The sequence below is a fragment of the Dinoponera quadriceps genome, unplaced genomic scaffold (genome assembly GCF_001313825.1).
Source record: "Dinoponera quadriceps isolate SergipeBrazil2010 unplaced genomic scaffold, ASM131382v1 scaffold4444, whole genome shotgun sequence".
In the NCBI taxonomy this organism is placed as follows: domain Eukaryota; kingdom Metazoa; phylum Arthropoda; class Insecta; order Hymenoptera; family Formicidae; genus Dinoponera; species Dinoponera quadriceps.
In genome coordinates this window covers 1,372,512-1,400,276 of record NW_014558991.1, presented here as the reverse complement: position 1 = coordinate 1,400,276, position 27,765 = coordinate 1,372,512, and the positions used below count along the sequence as shown (strand labels likewise).

The following is a 27,765-nucleotide window of genomic DNA, read 5'->3' as shown; positions in this document are numbered from 1 at the left end:
ATCACGGAATGAAGTCGGCCGCGCAATGCTGCATCTCCGGAGCGCGCAGTTCAAACGTGGCTAGGGATGTATGATGCAAGTAAGTCTCGATATTAATATTGAAACAAGTCAAGAGTATCATTGACACTTTGCGGCCCACCCGATGTGTTCTCTAATACGCAAGTAGCCGCACTTATTTGCTTCATTTTCTTCTTATACAAATGTTCATATCTAAAAAACTATCGAACCTAGCGTATTCAAACAACTTTTATCGTCAAGTTCATTCTTTTCTCTATTATTAAACACCATAAAAGTTCACTTTTCCGTGAGAGCTTTACTTTCTGAGACCATCGATATCTATTTCGAGCTGGAAAAAAGTCAAACGTAGATATAATCAACTTTTTAAACACATAAATTATATCAAGAGGATTAATAAAAGAATAGAAAACATACTTCTCTTCTCGTTTACACGTGCTTGCAAACATTGTTTTTTTCTCCGCGGATTAATATTCTCATCGTCTGATGATTCTGACGAAATTCGTCTCAAGACACGTCGACGAAATATCGGTGATACATCATCTATGACCATATAATATGAAACAAAATAATATAAAATACGGCATAATACGAAATTTGCTTTTCCTCAGCTCACACTGGTAAAATCTGTCGATCGAAACTTGAATCGAAAGACTAGCTCTGAAAGAACCATCCTAATACTTGGAGCGATCGTCACTTGTTTCGACATAGCTACGAATCCATCTGTTTTACATGTTGCCAGTTGCTTAAAACCGCCAAAACAAAAAATATCGACATAAAAATTAGAAACCTAAGTTTAGAGGAAATATAAAAATCAAGGAAGTGTTTTTGCAAGCTACTTTTATATTTAATACTCGTTTCCACCGTAGTCTGATACGAGTTTTACGGACCGTATTAGATATTCCTGTTCAAATGTCGCTACATGCCAATATCGAAAGATCAAATATTGGAGAGCAAAGTATCAATCTTACGCGCATGTGAACTTCTTCACGCGAAATCTCCCCGAAGGTTTTCAAATTCTGCAATCCTATTTGAGTCGCGCGGGCAAGCCTTATTTATTCGCGTCTCCGCGCGACCGTCGCGGCGATACCACCGCGCTCGATAGCTCTCTTCCTATCTCCGTCTCTTCCCGATTTCGATGACATTCTCGTACATTCTCCCGGGGGGTGTGTGCAGAACCGAAAATCGTCAATCATCGTTGGTCATCGGTTTCCACCGCCGCGCGAGAATATATAAAAGGGGCACACGTGTCTACCTCGTCAGTGCGTGACATATTGCGCGAGCGTTGTCGGCCTGTTCTTATGTCGAGGATCCCTTGTCGAAGAGCCAGAGCATTCGTAAACCTGCCTGTGCGCGATACCCGAGAGAGAACTGCGGAGAAATCGCACGAGCTCGTCTCTCATTTTGGCTGAGTCAAGGTAAGTTGTAGAGATTGTGTGTACCTCCAAAGCGAGCGAATTCACTAGATATTGACGCCAATCGTAAGTATTTTAATAAATTCGCTTGTCATTTTCACTACGAAGCGATTGATTTCCCGTGGAAGTGGGAGTCTGATTGATTCGTCACGCGTTGACACGTGTGTTACAGTGGAACCCTCGGCATATCGCAGTCGAAATGGAGTTCCCTAACCTGGGAGAACACTGTTCCGAGAGTACATGCCACCGCTTGGACTTCCTGCCCCTGAAGTGTGACGCTTGCGGTGAGATCTTCTGCACGGATCACATCGCGTACACGAGCCACAGCTGTCCCAGCGCATACAAGAAGAACGTGCAGGTGCCTGTATGCCCGTTGTGCAACGTTCCTATACCGATAAAACGGGGCGATCCACCTGACTTGGCTGTGGGCTCGCATATAGACAACGACTGTCAGGCGGATTTCGGGAAGAATCGCAGGAAGATATTCTCTAACAAGTGTTCATCGAAGGGATGTAAGGTGAAGGAGATGGTGCAGGTGAAGTGCAGCGAGTGCGGTGCCAATTTCTGCCTGAAGCACAGACACCCTACCGATCACGCCTGCATCGGGGCGGAGGAGGCGTTGAGGTTGCGCAGACTGGAATCGCTGAACAAGAAGGCCCAGACGACGGTGTCGCAGAACAGCACCAGCGGCAACTCGTTTCGCCGGCTTCAGGGGACGATGAGCGAAGACGAGGCATTGGCCAGAGCCCTCCAGGCTTCCATGCAGGACGAGGAGAGGAACAGACGGGAATTACAACCAGTGCCTTCTGGAAACCGAGATAGATGTAGACTTTCGTAACCATCTACATGTTATTTTACACTGTTACAAAGAAGAAGGGAAACAACTTTCTCTTTCTCTCCTCGTTTCCTGAAAAAGAAACATCCGCCGGAGTCGCGATGCATATTATTATAATTTATTGTGCGAAGAAACAGACGTAGCACAAAAAGATTTCAAATAACTATATCTGTTGCTATATATACATTCGTTTCTCTCTGTGCTGTTGTGTAACGTTATCCGTGCAATCGCTGTTATCGTGATGTGTACAAAAATTACAATATATTTATAAAATCGCTCACATTTTTACTTAAGCATATTGTTCTTATTGATTGGGATCCTTGAGTAAAATTGAGAATTCTGAGTAAAGCTGAGCTTTGCGAGAATCAGCGTGGCTGGATCGTTACACGTGAGATTCGACGTATTGTATTTTGAAATGTTTGAGCTGTATGTACGATATATTAATCAAATCACCTGTTTCAGAGGCATTCGTATAATACTTGTATAGAATTTTGTGAGTTAAGTTGCGTGTACAAATCATTCGTGTAAATTTATATTTCTTTCCATATCACGAGGATGGGTATCGTCGTACTTCATTAAGATTGTTATGCCGTAAAATTAAGGTCTGGCTTACAACCAGGGATTATATTCTGCCGAACTATCGTAACGATTCTGATAATATATTACACGATGAAGCTTCAGTATAGAGTGCCTTAGTAGGTGAAGCATAATCTACATTAGAATATGCGCTGATAAAAAGAATCTCTCTCTCTCTTTTTTTCTCATTTCTTTAATAATATAAAGATTACATAGGAAATATATTTAAATTATTTCAAATTATGCTTATTGGCATTTATAATAAACTGGCTTTTTAGAAACTGCTTTCAACGATGAATATTATACAGATTTTCATATAATACAGATACGTATATTTAAAGAATTTAATATTGTCTTGAATATAGGATTAAATTGTCAATTATTAACTCGATGATGTTCATCTGGGAGAAGAATGTTTAATTATTCTTGTTTTAATCATTACGTTATTATATTATTACGTGTTTCTCATCTCGAGATTCTATTTGACAAAATGAGATACACATAATTGGATTTTTAGCACAATATCCAAAACTGTGGCAGAAAGGAATCATGTACATTGTATGATATTTAAGTATTCACATAATAACTTAAGTAAAGTCTCAAAATAGAAATCATATTTGAACATATCACATCACAGGCTTTTTATGAAAATCCTTCATAATATTAGCGAAAAGAGAGAATAGATAAGGTACCAGACGTATGCTCAACATGCCACCTTGATATTAACAAAACTGATATTCACAAATTCTGTGATAACTCTTTGTGTGTCGTATTTTTATAAATATGCATAATTTTACGACACATACATACATACATATTCGGTTCCCTTGGATCACCTGATTCCATTAATATAAAAAAAAAACATAACGCAATACTTTCCTTTTCTAGAGAAACGAATAAGAGGCATGCAGAGTTTTTAAGATAATTATAACTAAACAAAATATCGAGTGATTAATATATATTGTACCATATACGAATATATATATTGTACCATGTACGAATATATTGACAATTAACGAGACACAGCCAATAGCAAATGCATGGTGCTTGCTATATCACATATTTATATTTATCAACGAATAATATGCTTTTAATATCGGAAAGGAATCGGTGAGAATAATAATATGATTCTCGATAATATTTAAATAAAGATACGCTTTTTACTATTTTAAGATTTGTTAGTACTGTTATACTCGCCTACGATATATCAGAGCTACTGGAAAGCAAAGGATGTTTGTTACCTCTCCCGTGTGCAGTTGTTATACACGTTCCAGATTGAGAAGGTTCTCTTTAGCACATAAAGAAATTGTGATACTACTATCTTCGCGAAGAAGTACTTTAACTCGCGCGGATACGAATAAAAAAAAATCGCCTTCCAGTATCTCTACACAGATCTTTTCTCAACCATTCGAGTATGTATAAGAAAACATAATTTATTATACACATTCCTATATTCGTATCTTCTTATATATAATGTAGTAATTTATATTTAATGGATTCTAGAATATTCTAGTGAGTACCAGACAGATAATAAAATCGAAGAGCCGCGAGCGGGTAATTTCCGAAATACATTGACAAACAATTGTACGCGTTTATAAAAGAAATCACCCATTCACATTCTTTATTAGCATTATATATACATAATTTACGGCTTATGTTTACGCTCAGATACGCTTATATAAAAAAAATCCGTCGTAACAAATTATGTGATGTGATGACGTGTAATTTTTCTAACAACCATTTTTGTGCGAGATATGCATTTGTATTAAAATGTATGTATGACGTATATATATACATATACACACAATAGATCTTTTCTGTACTGCGTTTAGATTGTAAGATCGACAACGTCACGATTCTGCAGAACAGAACCATTTCTTTCATTCTAATGGCCTGATGTACTTCAGCCCTCAGAACTTCAGTTACCATTTTCGTACATGAAACTACACGCATCAATCAATTAATTTGAAAAAAATGGCAAGGAGGTTGTGTAAAACCAAATCGATTTAATATGCATCTACGTAAATGATTTACCTTTACACGACATATGTATATTAAATAAATTTATATTTTATTCTTTTATAAAATGTATATTTTTCGCGAATATAGTCTATGTGAATTTTATTTAGACACGGTTGAACGTTTCGCGATTAATAAATGACTCTAAACACAAGACGATTTTCGCGGTATACAAATTTCACCTATGCACCGACTTCTAAATAAATTAACAAGATCACTCTGATATAATGCGATTTATTACTCTAATGTTCTACTTTTTCTATGAAACATACATAAGTTAATACATAAGGATAACTTTGATTTATTTTTGCACGAGCTGAGTATTCTTTGTTACAATGATGAGACGTGATGTGCTTAGATAACACGTGAGAAATATCGATTCTGTAGAATGGGAAACAAACTTTACACTATATTCCTTTGCAAAATCGATATATTCAGACATAACGTACTAACAGAATATGGAAATAAATTAATAATGCTCACATTACAATTCCGACGGATATCCCCCGTTTAACAATATACAAACGAATTCCGATAAGTTAACGACATATATATACGATCCGGAATATTTTCCTGATTTCCTAGTACAATCTACACTGCTCGTTCGAAAATATCGAGTATATGCCTTTTCAGAATAAACCATACAGGACCAGCCGTTTATTTACCGACTTTTCCCAACTTGGTGTCAGTCTTCGGATTAGCTGTTATATTTTGCACAGCGACAATCGTCTCATTAATCTTTGTCTGGAGGTTTCTGAGATCTTGAATGTACAACAAGGAAAGACCTCTGGCAGCGTTGTCTAACATTATGTCACCCATATTAAAGCCAGGCCCTATAGTCATTGCTGTCAGAGATTTACCCTTAGCAGTCATGGTGTTGGGTCGTTGCTTAACTGTCTCCACATTCAATTTATTACACACAAGTTTGCTACATGCTTGTAACGTCACAAGATGGTCAGAATGTTGTGGTACTCTTAATAATTTTGCTATCGAACTAACTCCGATCTTAAAAGCATTACTATCAACTGAAATAAAAGAAAAATGCATGATATTAATTGGTTGTTTACATATAATATTTCTATATGAAATATTGTCAAACGTGTAAGATTTACTTACAATCTAAATTATCTAGGGGATTTACGGACTTGACATTAGGTACATTGGCTCCCTTATTAATCACTTTAGCCTTGCTTCCTATGATTCCCTTGTACTTTTGGCCTAGTGGAATAAGATATATATTTTATTAGATTGTCTATTATTTAGTTAAACGATTTTATCTTACAAACTATTGTATTTTACAAACATCTATATTGTACCTTTAATTTTGTATTATGTTAAACAGATCCATACTTACAATCATCTCCAAACTCTAACCAAACAGCATATCCTATAAACCATTCCAACTGATCAGTTGTGTTTTTAGTTATGGGACATTTGACTTCGTTACAATATTTCTCAAACACCTTCGGCCATTCCGGAGAAGTAATATCCCTTAACTGCATGCGATCATCTATTGTGTAATGACGTATTTTCTGATCTTCCAACCATACAATTACTTTTCTGAAGTGCTGATTATCTGAAATATTATTTCCGTTATGTCCACTAATAAGCACTTGTTTATTATGCGAGGAATTAAATATGCTTGACTCTAGAAATGTAATTCTTAAAATGTATCAAGTTTGACATGTGTTCAACTACATGAAGATGTAAGGAGAGAAGAAAAATGAATATTTTAGTACGTATTATTAATAAAACGATACAGTTGAGTTTCATAATATTTTGCAAGTATTAATGATATGTAACAAAATACAAGGTAGCATGTCCTATAGGTTATTTGACATGTGTCAGAAATTACTCACTGTTCCCGTTAACTTTGTCCCATTCCAAGTAACCGAGTGCTTTTAATTTTCTTTCAAACATATTAATTAGTCACGAAAAGTTCAATAAGTACGTTATTATCGAAAATAGCCAATTTTCACGTGTTATAGACAGTACTACTAAAAACGGAGTCTATTCCGGACAGTTAGCTCTCTCTCTCTCTCTCTCTTTCAGTGAGAGAGAGACCCGTCATTTCTGAAATTTAGTTCCAGAACCTCCGCTACGAGCCGCCACTATACTTAACGAGAAACTGAAGTCGTGATATGACTAAACGATGGAGTCAGAAGTATTTCTGTTTCTCAAGTAGTATGACTCAAGGGCTGGTCAGACGTACTTTCCGTTGTAATAAAACATAAGCGAAATTCAACAAGCTGTAATTTCCGCAATAATGATGCTGTCGAGATCGTTCAAAAACCACTTTAAAGCTTGAAGTCTTTAGTTTTTAACTATATCAGCTATATTAACGTTGTCGTTAATTTTCGTCAAAATATTTCGAGTTGAACGAAAAATGGCGACCGCTCATTTTCGAACTTCGTCTTTCAGCTGAGATTATCGGAACACTGCCAAAGTCGAGTCAGCAAATCAAAAACACCATAACACATTATAAAACCAATATAACCAGCGAAGGAAGCCGAGCCTTAATTATGAACTGAGCTTATATTCTTCAATCACAGTTAATAACTTAGAAATACTATTTTATCTTCGTACACCTGACATATACATGCAAATACTACGTAGCTAGTGTGGTATTTACAACTATTTTACAATAATTTCAAATAACCGAATACACTAGCCTGTGCTTATAAATTGCTTTTAATTTTCATCACTTAGTATCCTTCGGCATCTTAGAAGTGCAACTTGAACTTGCTTGGGTTTCTTCTTTGCCTGGCTTATTGTCTTCTTGATCTTTGTATGGCACATTATCCACTAGGACATCTGGAGTTAATCGTAGCTCTAAAATGTATATTCAATATTATAATTCATTAATTATGTAATACAGATTTTATAATTATATAACATTATTCCTAGTACTTATTCAAGATTAACAATAATAAGCCTACAATTATCAATTATGTATTATTACTTATAATGCTTATCCTCTAGAAACCACATATTTAATTTCAATTGATAAAATTCACATACACACATGTATAAATTCTGTAATTATAATTCAAGCTTATTACCTACTCTTCCAGGAGTTGTTTCAACCGCTTGGATAATAGTTGTACGTACCCCGCGTTCAACTTCCTGTGCAAATCTATTTAACTGACATCGTAATAATCATATGTGTATTTAGTTAAATGAATTTACAATGTTTCATATGAATTATGAACATTCTGCATATCAGAATTGTGTATAGATGTACCTCTTCAATAGCTGCTGTGTTTATAACATTTTTATATTTTCTATATTCTTCATTTATCTTGTTTCTAACAACTGAAGAATATGATCAAATATTATACTTGTTAAGAATAAATCCACATGTTAAAATTATCATGCTATAAGTAGAAATTCTTCAATTGCAATTACCTTGCAATGCATATTCATCATCTTTAAATGTCTTCAATCGTGTTCTGTGAAGTTGTTTGAATACTCGCAATACCTAAAAATAGAAGAGAAACAAATGAAAAAAAAAATAAACATATTTTATTGAAGTTATAAATATTCCTTATAATTAATGACATCGATAAAATTAACACGTTAATATAATTTTACATGAATTATGTTTAGATAAAAAATAATCTTGAAATCTTATCTGTGGTTATATTTTCAAGCATATTTGTCATCAATAATTAAATTTATTTGTAGTTGTATTCTTAGAACTCAGAGATTGTATAATTATAATCTCTAAGAATTACAAATAAATAACTTATTACATTTCGCTTAGTTATTATAAATCACAAATAAAGGCAAAAATATCAATATACTCGGAGTACCTAAACTTGAACATTCTCATTATTTTGGTTTTTAAATACAAATATTTTAAATTATCAACATAGAATATACGCATATATTAAATGTATGTATATATATTTATGATTGAAAGTTTAAATATTTGTAATTACAAACTAAAACGATAAGAATATCCAAATTAAATGCATGTGAGTATTGGTACTTTTACCTTAAAAAGAATTTAATAATGGTTAACATAAAAAAAATAACATAACCTTAACATAGCCTCAGAATAGAATTACTATTATGCGTAAGAAATCTATTAATAACCTCTCGTCGAAGGGAATCACTCATTTTGGTAACTTTTCCAAATATTATTTGTTACAAGAAAGACATATTGTTTGCATTAAGTAGAAAAAAATAGCTTTAAAACCCGTGTCATAGTACAGATTGTGATCGGATTGAAATGCGACGAATTAGGCAAAGTTCACTAAACTCAAGTTTAATTAAGCTTGTTCTGATTGGTCAAATTTTAGTCCAATCTTAATCCGTAGTGAGACACGGACTTTTAAGCTCGTTCTATATTAGTTACTAGGCGATTGTAACTCCTGTTAGCTAATCAGAAGCATCAATGGTGCTATTGACGTTTCTGATTGGCTGTCGCGACAAGGGTTGCGCGTCTGATTGCGATCGGCTTGTAACTAATGTAAAACGACCTTTAAACTGTTGCAAAGTTATTCTGTTCACATGACGATGGTCATATCGAGGGCTGTATGGGCGCTTAATTTGAAAATCAAGAGACGCAGTAGCATGCCGCGCAAAGTATAAAATACGTATTTGCGCGGTATAACTTGATAAACTTCATCGAACATTTGAACATTAAATATTTTACAATACTTTTTCAACCGTCTCGTTATCATCGTTTTTACCCAAGTTACACCACGTCGAATTTCGCCTGTCTCTCTTGAGAGAATGACCCTTTGATTAATATATTTTCAAATAAAACGATTTCTATTTCCAGGAGAAACTTCTCAAGGGATGTATCAGACATTTACTTTTTTAATAGATAAGCTTAGCAACGACTTAGACTTTCACCATTTAAGGAGAATAAAAGTCCGGCTAAATTATATCGCTGAGAAAGAGAAATTCGTCCAAGGCGGATTTCGCGGATAATTCCAGAAAGATCCAAATGTCGAACCGTTTTAGTATCTCGTTTGCTTCTCCTCGCGATGTCTCTCCAGATACAAATTAGATCAACGGTCTGCCGGTCCGCGAAAAACTCGCGGTCGTTGCATCGACGTACAGATGTCGCAACTTCTTCTCGGCTATTCGCAACTCGATTACTTTTAATACGGAATAAAATTACGTAAAGATCCTGAACTACTTCGAGAGGACGGCGTGCGTGTTGGATCGCGCGAGATCCTTGCGGCGATCATAATCACCGACGACCGACGATGACGACGCATACGTAATGAGATGAGGTGACGTAAGCAGCTCTGCAGAGCGCCTACCGAGTCCAACAATACGTGATTCGAGAAAACGCACAAATAATTATTTATCAATTCAAGGCAGTCTTCTTTCGGGTTTTTGCTCGGCGCGAACCGCGTTGACCGTGCGACACTATTAATCGGGAATGTATTTCTTCATATACACTTGCGCGTGTGTACGACACATATATACCACATATGCGAGCCTAGAGAGAACAGTGACGTATTTAGGTGAGCGTGCGCCTGTTGCACCATAGCTGTTTAGCTCATTAATCTTGCGACGACACGATTTGCGTGTATAACTGATAACGTCGATCGTTCTTGTCGAAGAGGATCTATTTCTTGTCAGGTGGACATGCATATAAATGCAGAGTTCACTAATCGGTCCCCGTCGATCTTTTCCTTTTACAGTGAAAAGCAGATAAAGCACAGATAAGCGCAACGGGTCTCGAACGCGCACGCGACTCACCTCCAAGCGCCCCCCGTCGTTGATTGATTCCGTCCCCGAGAGACGGAAGAGACTTCAATTGTCATGATTTTTACAGGAGTTACAATTTTGCTGCAAGTCTGACAACTGAATTCAAAGGTTCTCCCTTTTTTTCGTCAGGTAGATGAATCTTGTCTTGAAAAGCTCGTAAGCTACGTACGAGCCTGAACTTAATTGCTCTGACACGTTCACAAGTCTGACGACTTTATTCTGGAAAATACGTCTCATGTATCGCAATATCTCGGACGAATTACGATATTTCCGATAAAGAAGCGTGCGATAAGGAGATAGCCTTCTTAACCACATAAACTTCTTTAAATATACTTCGTGTCGTCATATACCGTTATATTACCGCATCGAATTTTCCCGTGTATTTACGGATGCCGAGTGTTCATTTTTCGTCGATAACCAATGGACATTATAACTGCATTGTTTTTACAATTTTTACAATTGCGTTTTTAAAAATTTGTTTCTCCACGGAGAGAATATCATAGCTTTTTCCATTTTTAAATCCTTTTTGTCCTTTTCAACAATATTTCCTGCGCTAATAGTGCAAAAATGGAATATCAATGGTGTTTATCTTACTAAAGAACATAATAAATTCTTCAAGATTTCAGATTGTTCTGTTTTTGCGTCTCTGTTCTTCTCGAGTCGAGGAGTTGGAAGACACAACGATGCTTCTGAAAAATTTGTTGATTTGAAAAATTACATAATCCGCGGTGTGAGTTCCTGCACGAAAAAAAAAATTAATCTCATATAAATCAACGATAGATATCCTTATAGCGAGAATATTATAATCTTCTCAGAAGATTTTTAACTTTGACTTAATTGAATTTTTATCGATGCAAGTATTACTTACTTTTACTCAATTTAAGACATCAAGAAAAATCTCCTGAGAATATTGTAATATTCTTTCTTATAGTATATGAAAATATCTATCATTGATTTAAAGACTACTTTTTCTATGCATCACCGCGCTCGTTTCCCGTTGTATCAAATATGAACGTCGAGCAAAGATGGCGCCGGCGCATGCGCGCAGCAGTCGGTCTTCCGACGGTTACAAGTCGTTGTGAGAAAGGTAGGAAGGAAGAATGGAAGGAAGGTCGCGCAAGAGGAAGTGAAGGCGGTATGCGGAAGAAGCCCCGGCTTGCTTCCTCGGTCGCGAAAGATTTGCGAGCGGCACGTGGCGAGCGAGCGAGCGGGCGGCGCGCGCTCGTGTAACAGGTGTGACCCGCGTCTCTCGAGCCGCCGTTGATTGATAACGATGCGTGTGTATTACCACAACGCCGATGGGTCAGGTAATACAATTTCTTTCACGTTTCCGTTTCTGCTCGTCGTTCCGAGTCGACATCGAGAATCGGCGACGCGGAACGACTGACCGATGCAACCGCTCAGCGTTTAGGATTAGGTTAGGTTAGGTTAAATGTGAATTTACTCGAAAAACAGAACGACCGTTGAGTTCCTCAAATTCGAGTGAACTCTTCACTCCAAATTGCCGAGTAAATTCTTTCACGCGAGATTGAAGAGCGAGTCGGATGTGTTCCATTGTCGCAGGAATATGTTCACTCGAATCGATTGCAGAATACACTCTAAGCTCAAGTGAAACTTCACTCTTACGATTCGCCGAGTAGCGGTATTTTCGTTTCGAGTGAATGTTCACTCGTTTCTAGTGAGATTTCATTCCAAGAAACTTCGAGACTGCGAAACGAATTCTTCTTTTGAATAAAACCTTGCGAAACTCGTCGGGATAAAAGTCTCACAAGTTTTCATCCACTGCCTGTACGTGCTTTTACGTTCGTGTTATTAAGTTTATGTGAAAAAAAAATTAATATCAATTTAAGACTCATATTTTCACGTATAAGCAAGAATATACAATTAAATTTTTATTATTCTGTACTATCGTATACAGTAGTCGAGCGTTACAGTTATTGCGCGACTTCTGGTGTGAATTGCATTCGTCTTGGTTGCGAGTTTCTAGAATACATCCGGCGATAACGCTATTCACGACGATTTAGCATTTAATCCTTCGCACACGACCAGGATCGCCGACAATGGTGGCCGTTTGTCGCGTACTCGTTTCTACCATGATTTTTTGTAATAACCAGTCGCTTTTCGCAAATATACGCCTCCGCGATGCTTACAATGCTCCCCCACCTTCGATTTTAACGTACGCTGCCATATTTGTTCAAAAGATAATATAATGTACTGCTGACGCATGACGCAAGTCTCATTTACCAAGAATGCGACGCATTAAAACACATTCAGACCGTACATGTCGCGAATTAGCTTCGAATTTAATCCATTCTCCGCCGAACCATTTTTACGTGACTTTCAATCCATGTTGGAAAATTTTTGAAGTCTACGTCTTACAGAAATCTATGGGAACTCATATGAATCCATATAGAATAATAAAAATTCATATAGGAATTCATATGGTGGAAATCCATGTAAAAATCCGCATGGTTTGTGGAAATTCACATAGGAATCTACGATATACGTTGTGGAGTTTGATAAATGTGTTATATAATTATTTATTTATGGATTTTATTATTTTTGTAATTCTACCGTTTCTTTAATTTTGTAATTCTATTGTCTCTTAATAACAAAATATTAGTTGGCTTGGAGATCGAGTTCATCCTGCTGAAAACATGACAAGAAATGTATATATCAAATACTACTGGTTTCGCGCGAAAGCCGATGTTGACAACGGGACATCGATTCGAACTAGTTGGGAGCTAGCTAATTGTTAGATAAATTCGCGATAATACGTTCGCGTTATCGATTATCGGACTTTCAAGTTAAGAGAGACGTAAACATGAATCTCAACTTGTACGCGCAGATAATCGACAATTAATTTTTGTATAATCGACTTGTTTGGATAATCGCCGTGCTATTTCGCATAATCGATTTTGTTTATCAAATCAAATATAAATAAGGATCGTTTATACATCGTCGTCTTCTTTTGCGATCGCGCTCGTTTCAAAGCCAGATCTGAATATCGGCACTTTAATAAAGAAATAAAGAAATCAAAAAATCTGTCGTCAAATGAACGATGGAATTCTCGTATAACGCGGAAGGAGAATCTCTTTCGTTTACAAGCTAAATAAATCTCATTACAATAAGGTCCCCGATAGAAGTTCCGGGATGGTGAGGTTCATTAAGAGATATGAGAGGTTTAACCGTAAGCATCGAGAAAGAAAGACAAATAAGTCGTAAAAAGAATCAAACAACGCTCGGATCATCGAACGAATGAGAATTTTATGGGACTCGTCGGCGATTACAATTTAACATTCATCTGAGAACTAAATGATGTCTTATCAGGCGCGAAGATAAAGTAACAATGTTGTTCTTTGATTTAAATACCATACTGTAATTTTGATTTAAAATCGTTGGATATTTAGCTTAACGAGGGAAAAGAAAAAGATCGAGAGAGTGAGTAACAACGTTACTGTCAATTTGCTTCCATTTATTTATTTTACATTTTTATATCATTGTTTGTATAGTTGTATTCTGACTTTTAAAGAAAGAAATAATTACGTGCAATCATCCAGACTCGGCGACAAAGTTGTCGGAGTCGCGCCAAGCTCTGCAGGCAATTCGACCTAAATTTAAGATTACGCATATAGGACTGGTCCTTATATTTACTGGTACGGGACAACCCATAATATATATATATGTTACGTTATCTTACGTAGCATCTAATTTCGGAATGGCTACGTACTATATACACTAAGAAATGTTCTTAAACTTTCCGGATAAATCGCGAGCCGATTCTTATTTATAGTCCGACTATTTCGAACGTTTTAATTTTATCTGAGAGCGCGCGTGCCCTCTCTTTCCCTCTCTCTCTCTCTCTCTCTCTCTCGCATTCTGCTTACATACCAGGTATTTCCGAATTAAACGACTAAACTGTGCCATTACGTTCCAGAACAAAAATAAGAGAAACATATCAACGTTAAAATAACATATTTTATACTTCGATGTGTCGATCAACATATCATGGATATTAATTTTGTATTAACTTCTTATGTAATATTTGTGTTACTTTTCAACGCATTCATTGTGTTAACCCAAAACTTTATGTGGGCCGTTTGGAACATATGAAATGTATTAACTGTGTAGGTGTTTGATCGACCGGGTTTTTTCTCATATTTGTAGTTTGCAAAGGAGCTGGACACAAAGAATATCCAGCCGACTTGTTGACCGCCGATAATAGTGCGACCATTCAAGAATCAGAAATCGAGCACTTTCAAGGTTGGGTCTAAAATCATGTTTCCATCAATAGTTGCCCCGCTGAGAACGATATAATGGGCCATTCAGAATTATCCGGTTTTTTCAGGAGCAGGAAAGAAATGCACAGCTGGAAACATGACTGCACTGGCCCAAAGTCATGCAGTCGGCATGCAGAAACGATGCCCATTTAGAATTCAGCGCCCATGCAGTATCCAGAGCCGCTCGATCTCGTCTGGAACGAAAGTGAGTGTTTTTGCAAATAATTCATCAGAACGTAGAACTGCACGAGAAAATTTTATAGGGAATGAATTATTATGAAATTTTTTTGAAACTTTTGTTTCTTTCGTCTTACGTTCGCACATTTATTTCGAGCGAAACGCCCGACTCGGAGTATTACTTCTTCAACGCGTCGCGTCTCGTCAGCACCGGTGACGAAAAATTAGCCCGTCCGCGTTTTGGCGCGTTGGACACGTGCCCAGGGAGGCGCGTACCTTTCGTTCAGTCGCGCCTCGGCGAATTAGGTTCGCGTGTTTCGCGATAGCAATTTTGGCAAACTCCCGTGCGTATGTCGCATCCTCCGTTACATCAGCCGCAAATAACTCATTGCGAAGGACGGGCGCTTCTCGGGGGAAGGGGGAGGGGGGGGGAGAGAAGCCGACTCGCTCGTACGCGCGCGAGGAAAAATCGAAAAAGCCGCGGGGCAGCACGCGTCGTCGGCGATTACGCAATCCGTCAGCCGCAGACACGCACGCTCCAACCGAGAGACTTTGCGCAAAAATCCGAGCGCGAGATGAGGACGAGCCGCGCTCGAGATAAGGTCGCGGCCGGAACCGATAACCCGGGGGACCCGGCTGCGCAGTAGCGCAATGGCGGCCGGCCTGGAAATCGTTTGCATCGTCACCTTGAGAAATCGTCGATTGATCATCCCGGATTGATCGCAGCCGAATAAAAAGACGCGAGAGTGCTTCGACGAGTCTCGTCGGCAGCGAGAAGAGGCGAGCGAGCGAGCGAGCGCGCACACGTCGAGGTAACGGGGAAAATTATTCCAATAGTACAACTGGGGAAAAGAACTTGTGAATCTCACCACAGATTATAATCATTTTTGATCCCAACTGTATTATTTATTAGACGAAAAAAAAAACTACATTCCAGCAACGGAATAGGGACCGAAATAAAAATTCGGTGATAGGAAATGAACATTCGGCGATAAGAAGTGTTGCTCTCTGTTATCGCGATTGAGAACATTCGTTTGAACATTCAGCTGCATTGAAACTCGGTTGGGAGTTTGAACTGAGAACAATTGATCGAGTAGAAACCTCCTATAGATTTCTGTTCCCACAATCGAATTTTCGTTTCTGATCTCCAGGCAACGGAAAATTCAATTACCAACGGAATTGTTTTCTCGTTTATATTACTCAATATCTTAATACGTATAAAATACTCAGTATCTTAACACATTTAAAATCATATTATTTCATTTTATTTCTTCAAATGTTTGTACGTTCTTAGAAAGCTTAGCTCAGAATGGTCGATAAACGCTCTTATCTATCTATCTATCTGTTTTTTGTTCTATTAAGAAAAAATAGCTGTGACAATATGTGCGCGATAATAACTTTGTAATTGCATATCGTTGCAACATTGTTTTAATATCATTATTGCACAAATGGGCTTCTCAAATAATAACTGTTTCATCACATTGCACATTTACATATGCAAATGTACCGAACACTTTTTTCTCAGTGTGTGAAACAATTACCGCTAGAATTGTAATTGATGTCGCCGACAATATGAGAATAGTCGCGTTACGAAACGAACGAGCGAGACCTGGAAAACGAGCGCGGCGCGTGCGGAGTTGCTATCTCATGAGAGAAAGAAAATATTGATTCTTAGATCGATAACGCTAATCCGACGCAACTTGTCGTCGTCGTCGATAAGGATTGTTGTGCTCTGAAACGATGGCACTCCTATTCACAGGCAAATCAGCTACAACAGCAGAAGCGGTCGCGCTTCCTCAGAGCGATCGACTTATCATCGATAAACGACACATTTGTATATTATTACGTTATCTCGGCAGAGAATGCGCGGATCTCTCAAGATGAATATTTATCCGTGAGCCATCATCACGCCCGTCGATGAGCGTGACACGGCGTGGCAAAAAAAAACAGTCTCGGAAAACAGTCGCTATTAAGTATTATTTTGATAATATTCAAGATTACTTCCACATCGAGCGGAGAGGAGCGGAGAGGAGCGGAGAGAAGCTCACGCGCGAGGCCTCTGTATAGGTCGAATTTTGCATCTCGAGTCGTTACGATTAATATATTACTGTCGATATTGAATATCGAGCGCGTAAATATTATTCGCCGACCGAGACGGCGTAATTGATTACTCGTAATCGCGAAACGGTAGAGCCGGCGAGTACCCGGAACCTCGAGGTCGAATTTGAGAAATCCTCTACGAATTCATGGGGACGTGATTTTTTTTCTCTTCACCGATGAGCGACGCGAAATAACGTCTCTTTTACATTGAGTGAAGAATATTTGGTACTTGTAAGTACAGTCATCATAAAAAAGTAAAAAATTATTGTTAGAAAAATTAATTTTCTAGTAAGTTACTATAATGTTAATGATAGCAACTTTACTACTATTTTTGTGATTAAAACTATAAAAAGTTTATGGCTGGCGCCGAAAATAAGCATAACACACAGGTATCCGCACGATTATCGAGCGTGATAATTTCGACTTAAAGTAATCGAACGATGAATAATTTCTTAAAATAATTGTATCGACACACACGAGAGAGATAGAACGCAGGAATTTGTGAATGCCATTTCTTGCTCTCTCCTTGTATTATACGCGCTCGGGATAACAGTTTTCTCGGAGCAAGCCTCCCTCCCCTCCCCCGAATTCACGGATTAAGATTAACGCTGACTTATCGGCGACGCGTCTTCGCGACGAGGCACGTGGCGTCCACGCTCGGTTATTTCCATCATTCGCAATGAGGGCCGGATATCACGTACGGAGAAGCGTGTTTACGTGAGATAACGGCCGATGAAATAGGGAAATGTGGAGAAATACGCTGGATCGCTTGCATACATCGCTCGCACATTTTTCTACGCTCGCGCTCATCTCGGCGAGCGGTATATCTCGCCTCTCGACGTTGCTCATTAAATCCCCTCCCTCCTTTCTTCGCACCATGATAGGTGAATCAGCAATTTTTGTCCGCTAATACGCCACGACAGGAACGCCTTTCGAAAACTGCGTTAAATGCGCGCCTCTCTTTCAAAGAGAGAAAGCGGAAAACTTCCTCGGGCGAGTGGAAAGAGCCCGCGAAAGCCTATCCGAATCTCGTGTTCCAGTAAATGGCGACACGTTTCGATTGCATGACGAATCGAAGGTTGCATCCTGGATGTGTCGTATCGGCCGATATAATAAACATAGGAGCAAGCTGTGGGGTCAACCGATAACCCACGGCGGAGAGGAAAGAGAGCTCGATGCCGGGTTTCCGACTGGTCGTCGCCGAGGACGTGCGCAACCCTCGACATTTGTTTCACGTTCCGACCTTACCGTCTTTGAGAATGAAACGTCAAAACGTAACAACGACACGTTGGATCGATCAACGCGACGATCACCGGCCGGCGACTGCGATGTCAACATGTTTCGGTTTTAACATTGATTCTCGTGTGTGAAGCGTGGACTAATTGTATCTCTGGAAAGTTCCAGTGATACGTCTACTATCGACGGGAAAACGAAACAAGTACGAAGAGAGAGGGAGAAAATATATATATATTTATCGGATATTGTGTATGTTCAAACTACACGGAAAGAAATTTTATAATAATAAGTATTATTATTTTAGAGGAAAACTTATTATAGAATTTTACAATTGAGGAACATATCGACATATTGCCTTTTCTCCATTTATCACGTACAGCTGTGTATACAATTTCCAAGCTATATATTGAGAACAATTTTCAGGCTCGTTCAACACCTCAGCTTATTCGCTTTCACTCAGTTGTTGTTTAACGATAAATAGAATTAATTTGCACAAACCTGCCGGCGTCCTTGTAGTTCGTAGAAGATAAAGCGATAAGTTTACGCGCGATAAAAATTCGATTGGAATTACGTGTATATGTTTGCCGTGCAATTATCTAATGCGAAAGATAAAGTCGAACCGGGCCGATAAACGCACACACTATTAGTTTGAACGTCGCGTGGAAAAACCATCAATTCTCGCTATTGTCGTCTTCAGGGGCTTCTTATTTTTTTCAATTTGTCAAAACTAAAGATAAGCATCGCGAACGCGATAAACGCGCGTTATCGGGATTATTTCTTATCGCCGTCGGACTTATTTTCTCCGGGAATACAAAGTAATCGATGATGTTACAACACACTATCGGCTATGACTTCGTTCACGTTTTCATAGTGAATGGTAGCGAAATAAGACAGTCGAAAGATGAATCACTTCTTGCGAGTAGGAACATATCAGATCAGAATATATGATTTAAATTCCGACAAAAAATGTTTCCCCTTGAAGTTAAAATTCTTTAGATCAACCTTGAAGTGGTCGCGTGGGTGTCCTCCGTTTTAATTTAAATTAAACGGAGAACGACTTCCGGATTCCCTCAAGGGGATGCCATATTTGACAATTTTACCGACAGTATATTGAATTTTTTTTACAAAGTTTTAACAAAGTTTACTCATACGAATAATAAAACTACCCAACAACAGTGATGATATATTACTGGCCAATTTATCACGAGCGGTAATACTTTTCTGTAAGAGAGGCTAAACTATAACAGGCTTACTACATTATAGATCCGGCCTTATCTGTTCCAAATAGAATAAACTCGCGTCGAATTTAACCGTGTTTTTGTTTACCGAGTACGTCATAACTCATTCACTCCCGTCGCCGAGAATGATGTAACTTCTCGTACTGAGGAAGGCGCTGTATGAAATTTCTTCGCTCGCTTATCGCGCGGAATCGCGACGGCGGGACTAGTCGTAGTGGTTACGTGAACGTTGAACGGCAGCGCATATGTATACACGTAACAAGTCTTTATTGGTCCGCGAGCGGACGTACGAGACCGAGTAATTAACCGGAGCTCACTGGTCACGTTGGAGAAATTAATTGGTGCGCTTAAGAGATAAATATATCCACGCGAGATATCCGGTATCGGTGTCTCCACAGGCGAATCGTAAAAATCGATAACTCTGTATTTTTCTCTCTATATATATTATCTCTATATTATATTGTTTCTCCATGTTACCTGGCCGAAAATGAAGATCGAATATCCTGAGAGACGATTGACACACATCAAATATTTGCCACGCGATACGCTCATTCGAAAAAAGTGATTTTCTAATCGTCGCGGGAGCGTTCGATATAATTATATTTTATCTTATCATGATCGTGCGATAGCGTGTGTGACATATCAGCAATTTCTTTGTTAGCAGTTGACTAATGATTTCGGCTACTTGTTACACACTATAAACTAGCGGCGAGATTTGTATTTTGCTAAGGAGGATCATCCGTCTTGGCGTTTCGGTAATGGTTGATTTGCACACGCGGAAAATATTATTTTTTCGTGAAACTTTTTACGAAATACTTTATGAGATACTTTATCAAATTGTTTTACGTGAAAATTTTTCCAATGTTTTTTTTAGTAGTGCGCGAATAGACTGTCAATATAGACTTTATCTTGCTAAGGGGAATATGGGATATTTTTTAATATTTTTTAATAGTAGGCTTCTCAGAGAATTCCTGAAATATAAATAGCACATATGAAATGAGGGATAGTTTCCCTTTTCATTTGTTTTGGAATGGTGATCGGAATGTTTCTTTAACCGCGCGATCAATCGACCGTTGAATTTGTATGCGTGCGCTGCGCGCACTTAATACATGCGCGCGCGTTTTCCTCTAATATAAATGCTTTCGCGCGCGAGCTTCGAAAAGGAAGGAGAAGAAATGCAAAACGTCATGACACTGCTAAATTTTTCTCATCGGCATTTGAAATTACGAGTTACGTACCACACTGTCGCGTGCTTACCGATGAATAATAATATTAAAGTGAACAAGCGTTTTCAGGCACATTTCGAGTTAACGTTCTTCCAACGTTGTGAACGTAAGCAAATAAATAATATTACAGCGCGGACAGCAGCAGATCTGGATATTTGTTTCGCCCTTATGTTGAATAAATTAGAAAAGGATATATAAAATACTAACGAAGATATTAAATATTTATGTTACATTTACGTCAGGCTTGTTTTTTTGATGGTACGTCGCCGTGTATTTAATGAATAATACCTGCGCGGAATAAAAGGAGAGAGAGAGAGAGAGAGAGAGAGAGAGAGAGAGAGAGAGAGAGAGAGAGACCCTGGAACTTCCAGGAATAAATTGCTCACGGATATTAGACGGCATTATGTTTAACGCCGTAAGCACTTTATTCCAGATTTTAATTTCACTTAATAAGAAACCGGTGATTTATGCGTGCGTGTTTATCGCCGTAATATGAGTCTGTGACGCGCCGTTGAATCGTTTGCAAAAATACATGCGATTAATTCGCGGGACGTGACGAATTGTTTTTCCATCTTTCTTTTTTTCTTTTCACGATAGACGTTCACTTCGATATGACATCACGCTGTCCTGCTGCACAGAACGCCGCTGATTGCGTAATTTCACTCGATGCAACTAATTTAGACTCGAATAGGTTCCTTCGGTGGGGCAACATATTGATATCGTTCCTGAATCGCCATAAATAGTAAATAAAAAACCGCATTTCATTTTTTCTTAATGAGAAATCTTAGATAAAATACGAAGAAATATCGCTGCTATTACCAATTCGAGATACATTTCATTTGCATTAACAGGGAAGAAAAGAATTAACTTCCACGGCTATCAAAATTAGCTGTCTATGTATAATACAACTAAAATTTAGTTATCAGAATTAGTTTTCAGGTGGGAGCTAATTCTGTTTTTTTTTTCTTCGTGAATATCTTGAACAAGGCGTTTATCTTTGTAGCGACGCTTTTCTTCCTCGTATATAAAATGATCTCGAGAGAAATCGACTATCGTGCGACAGCGATACAGATATTTATACAATGGGAAGTATTTGCGATCGCTGAGATCCCCTCGAATCTAAGCAAAGGTCTCGATCGTAGATCTTTTTTAGCCAATCGGGAGCCTAATACGGAAGAAATGGACGGGATGGATTCCCGGCTTCGGAGAAACACTCATGAAATATGCAAAAACATGCAAATGTCCATCGCGATGGACATTGAAAAATGAGATATCGCACTTGAGGAAACCGGCATGACAGGCGTATATTAATGTAAAAAAATCATGATGTGCACTTACTCCGTCGACCTGGTTACAGGAGACGCCATTCTATCGCACGCTGATTGTCGTGTTTTTCCGGCGTGATTGCCATTTACATAATACTCGGCTACCAAGCCATCGCTACAAGATACTGATACTCGACGTCGATGCTTTTTATATCACATAATATTTCACATTGAAGATGCCAAAAATCGAGTTCGCCTTTGGTAGAAGAAAAAAAAATAGTAATACAACGTTCTTCTATAGTTTTCGATTCTTTCTCCTTAAATAATTCGTGAGTTAGCGTTGTAGTTTCCGTTCGCTTTGAAAAACAAAACAAGACGTTTTACATTGCAAATACGTGTCCGATAAATGCGCATACTTCTTTAGCAGAAGTGAATGATACCTCATATGCCACTTCGGATCCCTCAGTGTTTAACTTCACTGTATATGTCCGTTTCATTTTAGAAGGAAAGAAACCAAAAATCAAATATTTGCAAAAGTATATTTTAAATACTTCTCGTTTCTCTTTTGAATGACAACGGACTCGTCGGATTTCCAAGAAAATTTCCTCACTATAATGCAAATTTTATTTTTCCCTCGTAATATTTCAATGTCGTGAAAATGATATGTGACGTGTTGATTGACATGTCAGTCGCTGGTAACCGACACCTGACGTCAACTATGCCGCCACAGGGAATCTTCGGTGATACCCGTTGAAAGAAATCACGACGTATAGTGATGTAACTTGATTCAATCATACTACTCAATACTTCATCACTGCATATCATACCTTTTATTATCATATATATCATATGCTTGGAATAATAAAAATTTTTCCACTATATAGGCGAGAGATAAGATATACAAAAATCGACGCGTTTTGACGAAAAATTCGCTTAGTAGACTCAAAGACGAAGGCAATGAATAAAAATGAAATGAATGATATAAAATGTTATGTCGATCTCGTGTTTACTTTAACCCTCTGAGATCCAATTTTTTATTTTAGAAATGTTATTTTAATAGAGGGATATTAGGTAGATGTAATTAGTGATTGATTTCATCTAAAAGCGGGAAATTAAAATCTTATTTCAATCACTGAGAATCCTTAAGTAGAAACTTTGATTGAAAAATCCTCGAAAATGAAATCCTTGAAATTCGCCCCGCTGGTGCTTTTTGAGATTACTGTAAATCTATCTGTACGTTAAATCCGAGATGTTCCTGCCTTCTGCGTCATAGAAATTGCGGTATGAAGCACAAACCTACGTCGACAAGATTATATTATCAGTTCTTAAGCGTCCTCTCCCCCACTCATGGTTACAACTCCTCCTTCCTCACTAAAGTTCCTACGATCTCACTACGAATAAACCCTCGAAAGTCGGTATCCTGTCGACACTCGGCATCTGTTAGTGCATACATCAAAGTTTTGCCGTTTTCACTCATGTTACCTGCACCTGTCGTTAACTTTGGCACGTCGTGAATCCTGCAGTCAAGCTCCCGAGATATTCGGACAAGCTTTTGGTAGTCATAAACGCGAAATGTGCGCGCCGTGATAATTTTGTTTCACATCCTTTTGTCGATGACCGGAATAAGGGTGGAATAAGCGAAATATAGAAAGAGCAGTGTCCGTGATGTGTTTCGATGAGTGGCTCATATTAGGTGAGTGATATCTTCGGAACTTTCAAAATAACGAGATAGTCGATGTATGGGGTATTTTTGCTTAGAGTAACGTAGAGAGAGGAGAACTGTCGGTGTATAAGTGGAATTTGTGGATTATCTGGAACAGTGAAAGATTTATGACTTATGTGTTTTTCCATATTTCGCCGCTCCTTTCATTGCCTTTTCAATACTTTCCGAAAGATACTTTTTACATTACTGTGTGGACAAAAAACATACATAATCTCGTTTCACGTCGGGGAACGTTAACTGTCGTTCATTCGCGATTTATGAAGACCAACTTAGATAGTTGAATAGTATAAGACTTACTAAATTTGAGAAGGATACATAGAACAAACCAGGAAAGGCGAAGAATTATCTATGAAGAGATAGGAAGAAATAAGAAAAAATGCTTGGAAACGTATCGTATATCTCGGTTCACCGATTTAAATATCTATATACCGCTTTCTGAGCTTATCGTTTCTTTCGTGTTGCGTTTTTTGCTTGCATGCTTAGAAAAGTTGAAGAATTTTCGCTTGAAATATAGATTCATAAATGAAAAATCTGTTTACTTTGGTGCAAATAATCTATGAGAGATAAATTATATTAACCGATCAATTAATGCGAGTGAAAAGATTCATCGGAGGAATGAATTGTATGTTGTGCAAATTGTGCAAACATAACTAAACATTAAAATTATATCAGAGAATTGGGACGTCATATGAATTAATATTGGTCATCGACAGATATGAGTGAAATTTTATTTACTTTCTGCATATATATGTGAAAATTCTACATTAAGAAAAACGGATATTATGTTATACGCGTCATTTAACAATCCAACTTCTTTTTANATATATATATATATATATATATATATTCTTGAAATTTCCTTTTAATCTCTTGATTTTATATTTTGCAAATTTAGTGGTATTTGAACAGAGATGTATCACAAATAAGTATATATAGTGTTTCAAAATTTGACTTGAAAAGTGGTTCCCGAAAGAAAAAATTTAAGAATTTTATCATGAAAAGTTAAAAGATTGAGGAGCAATCGATTGTTTTTTTGTCAAAATAAATATTCATAATAAATATTTTATGATAATTTGATAGCTCCAGAAGAGCACTCTACTTAACGACACATGTAAAGAAGATAATAATATAAAGAAAATTAATTAAAAAATCTTTATTTTTAGAGATATATTACATATATTCTTATATCCTTAAGGATACACCGCACCGAAACTGGAAATTTGATTCTCGTCATTCGGAAAACAAATATTTACGCGACTCCGCCGTGTCATTTGAATCGTAATACAATAAAGTGCAGTCGAGGATTGCCGAAATATCATCAGTTTATCATATTTTGAAAGGCTCGTCAAGCCTCATTGTAAAGGTTTATCTTATCTTCACGTTACGGGGCGAATATTGAAGTATGCAAAAGCTTCGTCATATAACGACGAGGACGACGTATTCAAGGATTACCGAGCATTCACAAATTATGAATTCCACCGTTTACGACCGCGTCAGCCGATATCAATTGAATAATAGATGTTACCTCCCCAACTGATATTACATTTTCATCGCATTACGTTCGCACGGCGGAGCAACGCCGTAATAGATTGTAAATGCGACGTATGTATATGCGCTCTATGTTTTTCCTCTCTTCTTTTTTTTAACACGCAAGGATAAATATAATACTGATACATGTATTTTTTAACGACGAATCTCCGATAATCTCGATAATTCCTTGCTCAATAGAGATATCACGCGAAATTGTGAAGATAATACAGGAAATATCGTCCCGCAAAATCGTCAGTCGACAATCATAAATCGTTGTAAAGTCTCATTGGCACGTTTAGCGATTGCTTTGATCGGAAGTATAATTAAATAAAGGACCAAGAAACTCTTAAAGGCCTATAAATAATTCTTCGTTTTGTTAAATCAAATAAGAAGCAGCTTTTCTTAATTTTTGTGCCAAGAAGAGTTCATGCGCGGATTTTGTGGTGTAATGAGAACAAAACAAGATATTTTTAGGATATATAATTACAAAATTGCCTAGACGTTTTATAATTACATTGTTTAGATACTTTTATTATGATATATCTTGAGTACTCTGGATATTTGAAATGCATCTTGTTTTTTATTCACTTATATTTTACCATTATTTATTTTGTTTGTATTGCATCACAGAAACCATGCATAAACTTGTACTGTTTCTTCACTCGATTATTTTCGATTAGATATCTCGGCGGGGTCAAAAAAATTAATTGCTTCCTTACCTCGTTCGGCCTTATGCACGCGTGCACGATGGAAATTCTAAAGATACGCGGGAGACATTGAAGATATCTAAAAATAAACGCAGATATATCTCCGTTTTCGCGCGATACACCCTGCGGGGCCTTAACTCAAATTTCGAACAATGAACGGCGCCGCGCAAACGATGCGAATGCACGGTGATATACTCTAGTGATACAGCCGGCGACAAGCACGGAAAACGGAGGCATGAATCACTTATTGCTGTCTCATTGTCCGCCAACGGGAATAAGAGCACTGGCGTTGCGGTTTATCATCGACCAACTGAGTCACTGGCTGCGTCCACCCGGCAGCTTTGTTTTACGTGCAACGCATCGTTTCGTTCGCCTCCTGTGTGTTTGCGCGAAAAGCGCGAGCAATCTCAGCACTCTTTGTGTCACAATCGTCCGTGGCTTGGCGACGAGAAGGGAGAGCGAGAAAGAGAGAGAGAGAGAGAGAGAACGCCGATTCATTTTATTATTCACGAGCGAACGGAGAGTAACCGATTGTTGGGCGATTAAACGATATCGTGAGCGAACGTCGCGTTAGGAAAAATTATTATTCCCGCCGTAGATAGAGCGTACAGATTGCTGTTCGGCGAAATTTTAACGAGCGCACGTGCTACCGGTAAACGCGCTCTTCGGCCCCTCTCGGGCCTCTTGTAGACAGTTACGAAGGATTGCTAATTATGTTCCGTAATATCGTTCGTTATGTTGCGTTACGGTCTTTCCGCGAGCGGACGGGGCGGCTGTCTAGTAGGTATCGATGCCAATTGCGCTATATCGATGCACACACACTGATGCACGCGAATGAGACGAGTACCCAATATTTTCGGCGACGTAATCCCGCTGCGTTACTTCCGTATTTTTAGCTCGCCGTCGTCGCTTACGTAGGCGCCTGCGCGAAAGAAAGAAAAAAAGACGAGGAAAGAGGACGATGCAATAATTCGCACGTATCCCGTGAGAGACAGTGATGTAACGTATTATCTGACCCAACTGGTCAACCATCATCGAGAGAAGGACAACTTGAAGAAAATATATGCCTCTTTTTCTCATTTTTTTTCGAGGCAAGGACAGAGAATCCTCTGATTTGCATTAGTGACGAACTGCTTTTATCTCCTTTGTTATGATGTCAAGACGGAAATTAGCGGACGACGCTTATTTTAAGATAATATACGGGAAAGATTTTATAGCAAATATCATTACGGAATTTCGTGATCAGGGAACGTATCGACATTCTGCCTTGATTTATTATATTTTCGTTTTATGTTCACACTATTTACATTTTATGAGTTGAGGGGGGTTAGAAAATTTAATTAATTTACTTTCAATTTATCATATTCCTTAGCAAAATAAAGTCTGCCGTGATAGATAGATAGAGACTATTCTTGCACTGCCCCAGGTAGAACAGAAAGTGACGATAATGTGAAATCGACGTCAAAGTAATGAAAAAAAAGGATCGAGAAATGAGATATTTTATAATCATTTTGTCGTCATTTTGACGCTATCCTCATTTTCTGTTCTACCTGGAACTAGGAGAGACACGAAATCAAGTTTTTCAAACGAAAAAAAGACAATATTTTCCCGGTGCAACATTATTAATAATTATTAATAACATCGACGGATCGCTTCTCTCTATTTTCGAATTTGTCTTCCCGTTTCG

The 27,765-nt window shown here is 38.0% G+C and overlaps 4 protein-coding genes and 1 long non-coding RNA gene across 8 annotated transcripts in view; 2 read left to right on the top strand and 3 right to left on the bottom strand.

Moving 5' to 3' along the window:
- Positions 1-30: 30 nt before the first annotated feature.
- Positions 31-4,978, top strand: LOC106750063 (AN1-type zinc finger protein 2A). Its single transcript, XM_014630119.1, has 3 exons — positions 31-79; positions 1,192-1,433; positions 1,603-4,978. Exon 3 carries the CDS (start codon positions 1,630-1,632, stop codon positions 2,266-2,268), a length of 639 nt encoding a protein of 212 aa, XP_014485605.1. The 5' UTR covers positions 31-79; positions 1,192-1,433; positions 1,603-1,629; the 3' UTR covers positions 2,269-4,978.
- Positions 4,979-5,078: 100 nt separating this feature from the next.
- Positions 5,079-6,938, bottom strand: LOC106750062 (UPF0568 protein C14orf166 homolog). The gene is made up of 4 exons (XM_014630117.1): positions 6,720-6,938; positions 6,215-6,436; positions 5,977-6,078; positions 5,079-5,885 (listed from the first exon to the last, which is right to left on the bottom strand). Exons 1-4 carry the CDS (start codon positions 6,778-6,780, stop codon positions 5,518-5,520), a joined length of 753 nt encoding a protein of 250 aa, XP_014485603.1. The 5' UTR covers positions 6,781-6,938; the 3' UTR covers positions 5,079-5,517.
- A 478-nt stretch (positions 6,939-7,416) lies between these two features.
- LOC106750065 (complex III assembly factor LYRM7) lies at positions 7,417-9,126 on the bottom strand. The gene is made up of 5 exons (XM_014630122.1): positions 8,962-9,126; positions 8,269-8,341; positions 8,105-8,175; positions 7,923-8,004; positions 7,417-7,692 (listed from the first exon to the last, which is right to left on the bottom strand). Exons 1-5 carry the CDS (start codon positions 8,983-8,985, stop codon positions 7,562-7,564), a joined length of 381 nt encoding a protein of 126 aa, XP_014485608.1. The 5' UTR covers positions 8,986-9,126; the 3' UTR covers positions 7,417-7,561.
- A 4,916-nt stretch (positions 9,127-14,042) lies between these two features.
- Positions 14,043-27,390, bottom strand: LOC106750051. The gene is made up of 2 exons (XR_001374902.1): positions 26,091-27,390; positions 14,043-15,070 (listed from the first exon to the last, which is right to left on the bottom strand). It is a non-coding gene; the product is annotated as an uncharacterized LOC106750051 (long non-coding RNA).
- The window catches only part of LOC106750048 (hepatocyte nuclear factor 4-gamma), a 38,426-nt gene continuing 25,669 nt past the window's right edge, over positions 15,009-27,765 (top strand). For 2 of the 4 annotated variants that reach the window (XM_014630100.1, XM_014630098.1), the window contains exon 1: positions 15,009-15,081. In XM_014630100.1, coding sequence (XP_014485586.1) covers positions 15,042-15,081 — 40 coding nt within the window. In that variant the 5' untranslated portion in view covers positions 15,009-15,041. Of the gene's footprint in view, positions 15,082-23,533; positions 23,812-27,765 lie in introns of those variants that run through there. The other 2 variants (XM_014630099.1, XM_014630101.1) reach the window with 1 other exon arrangement.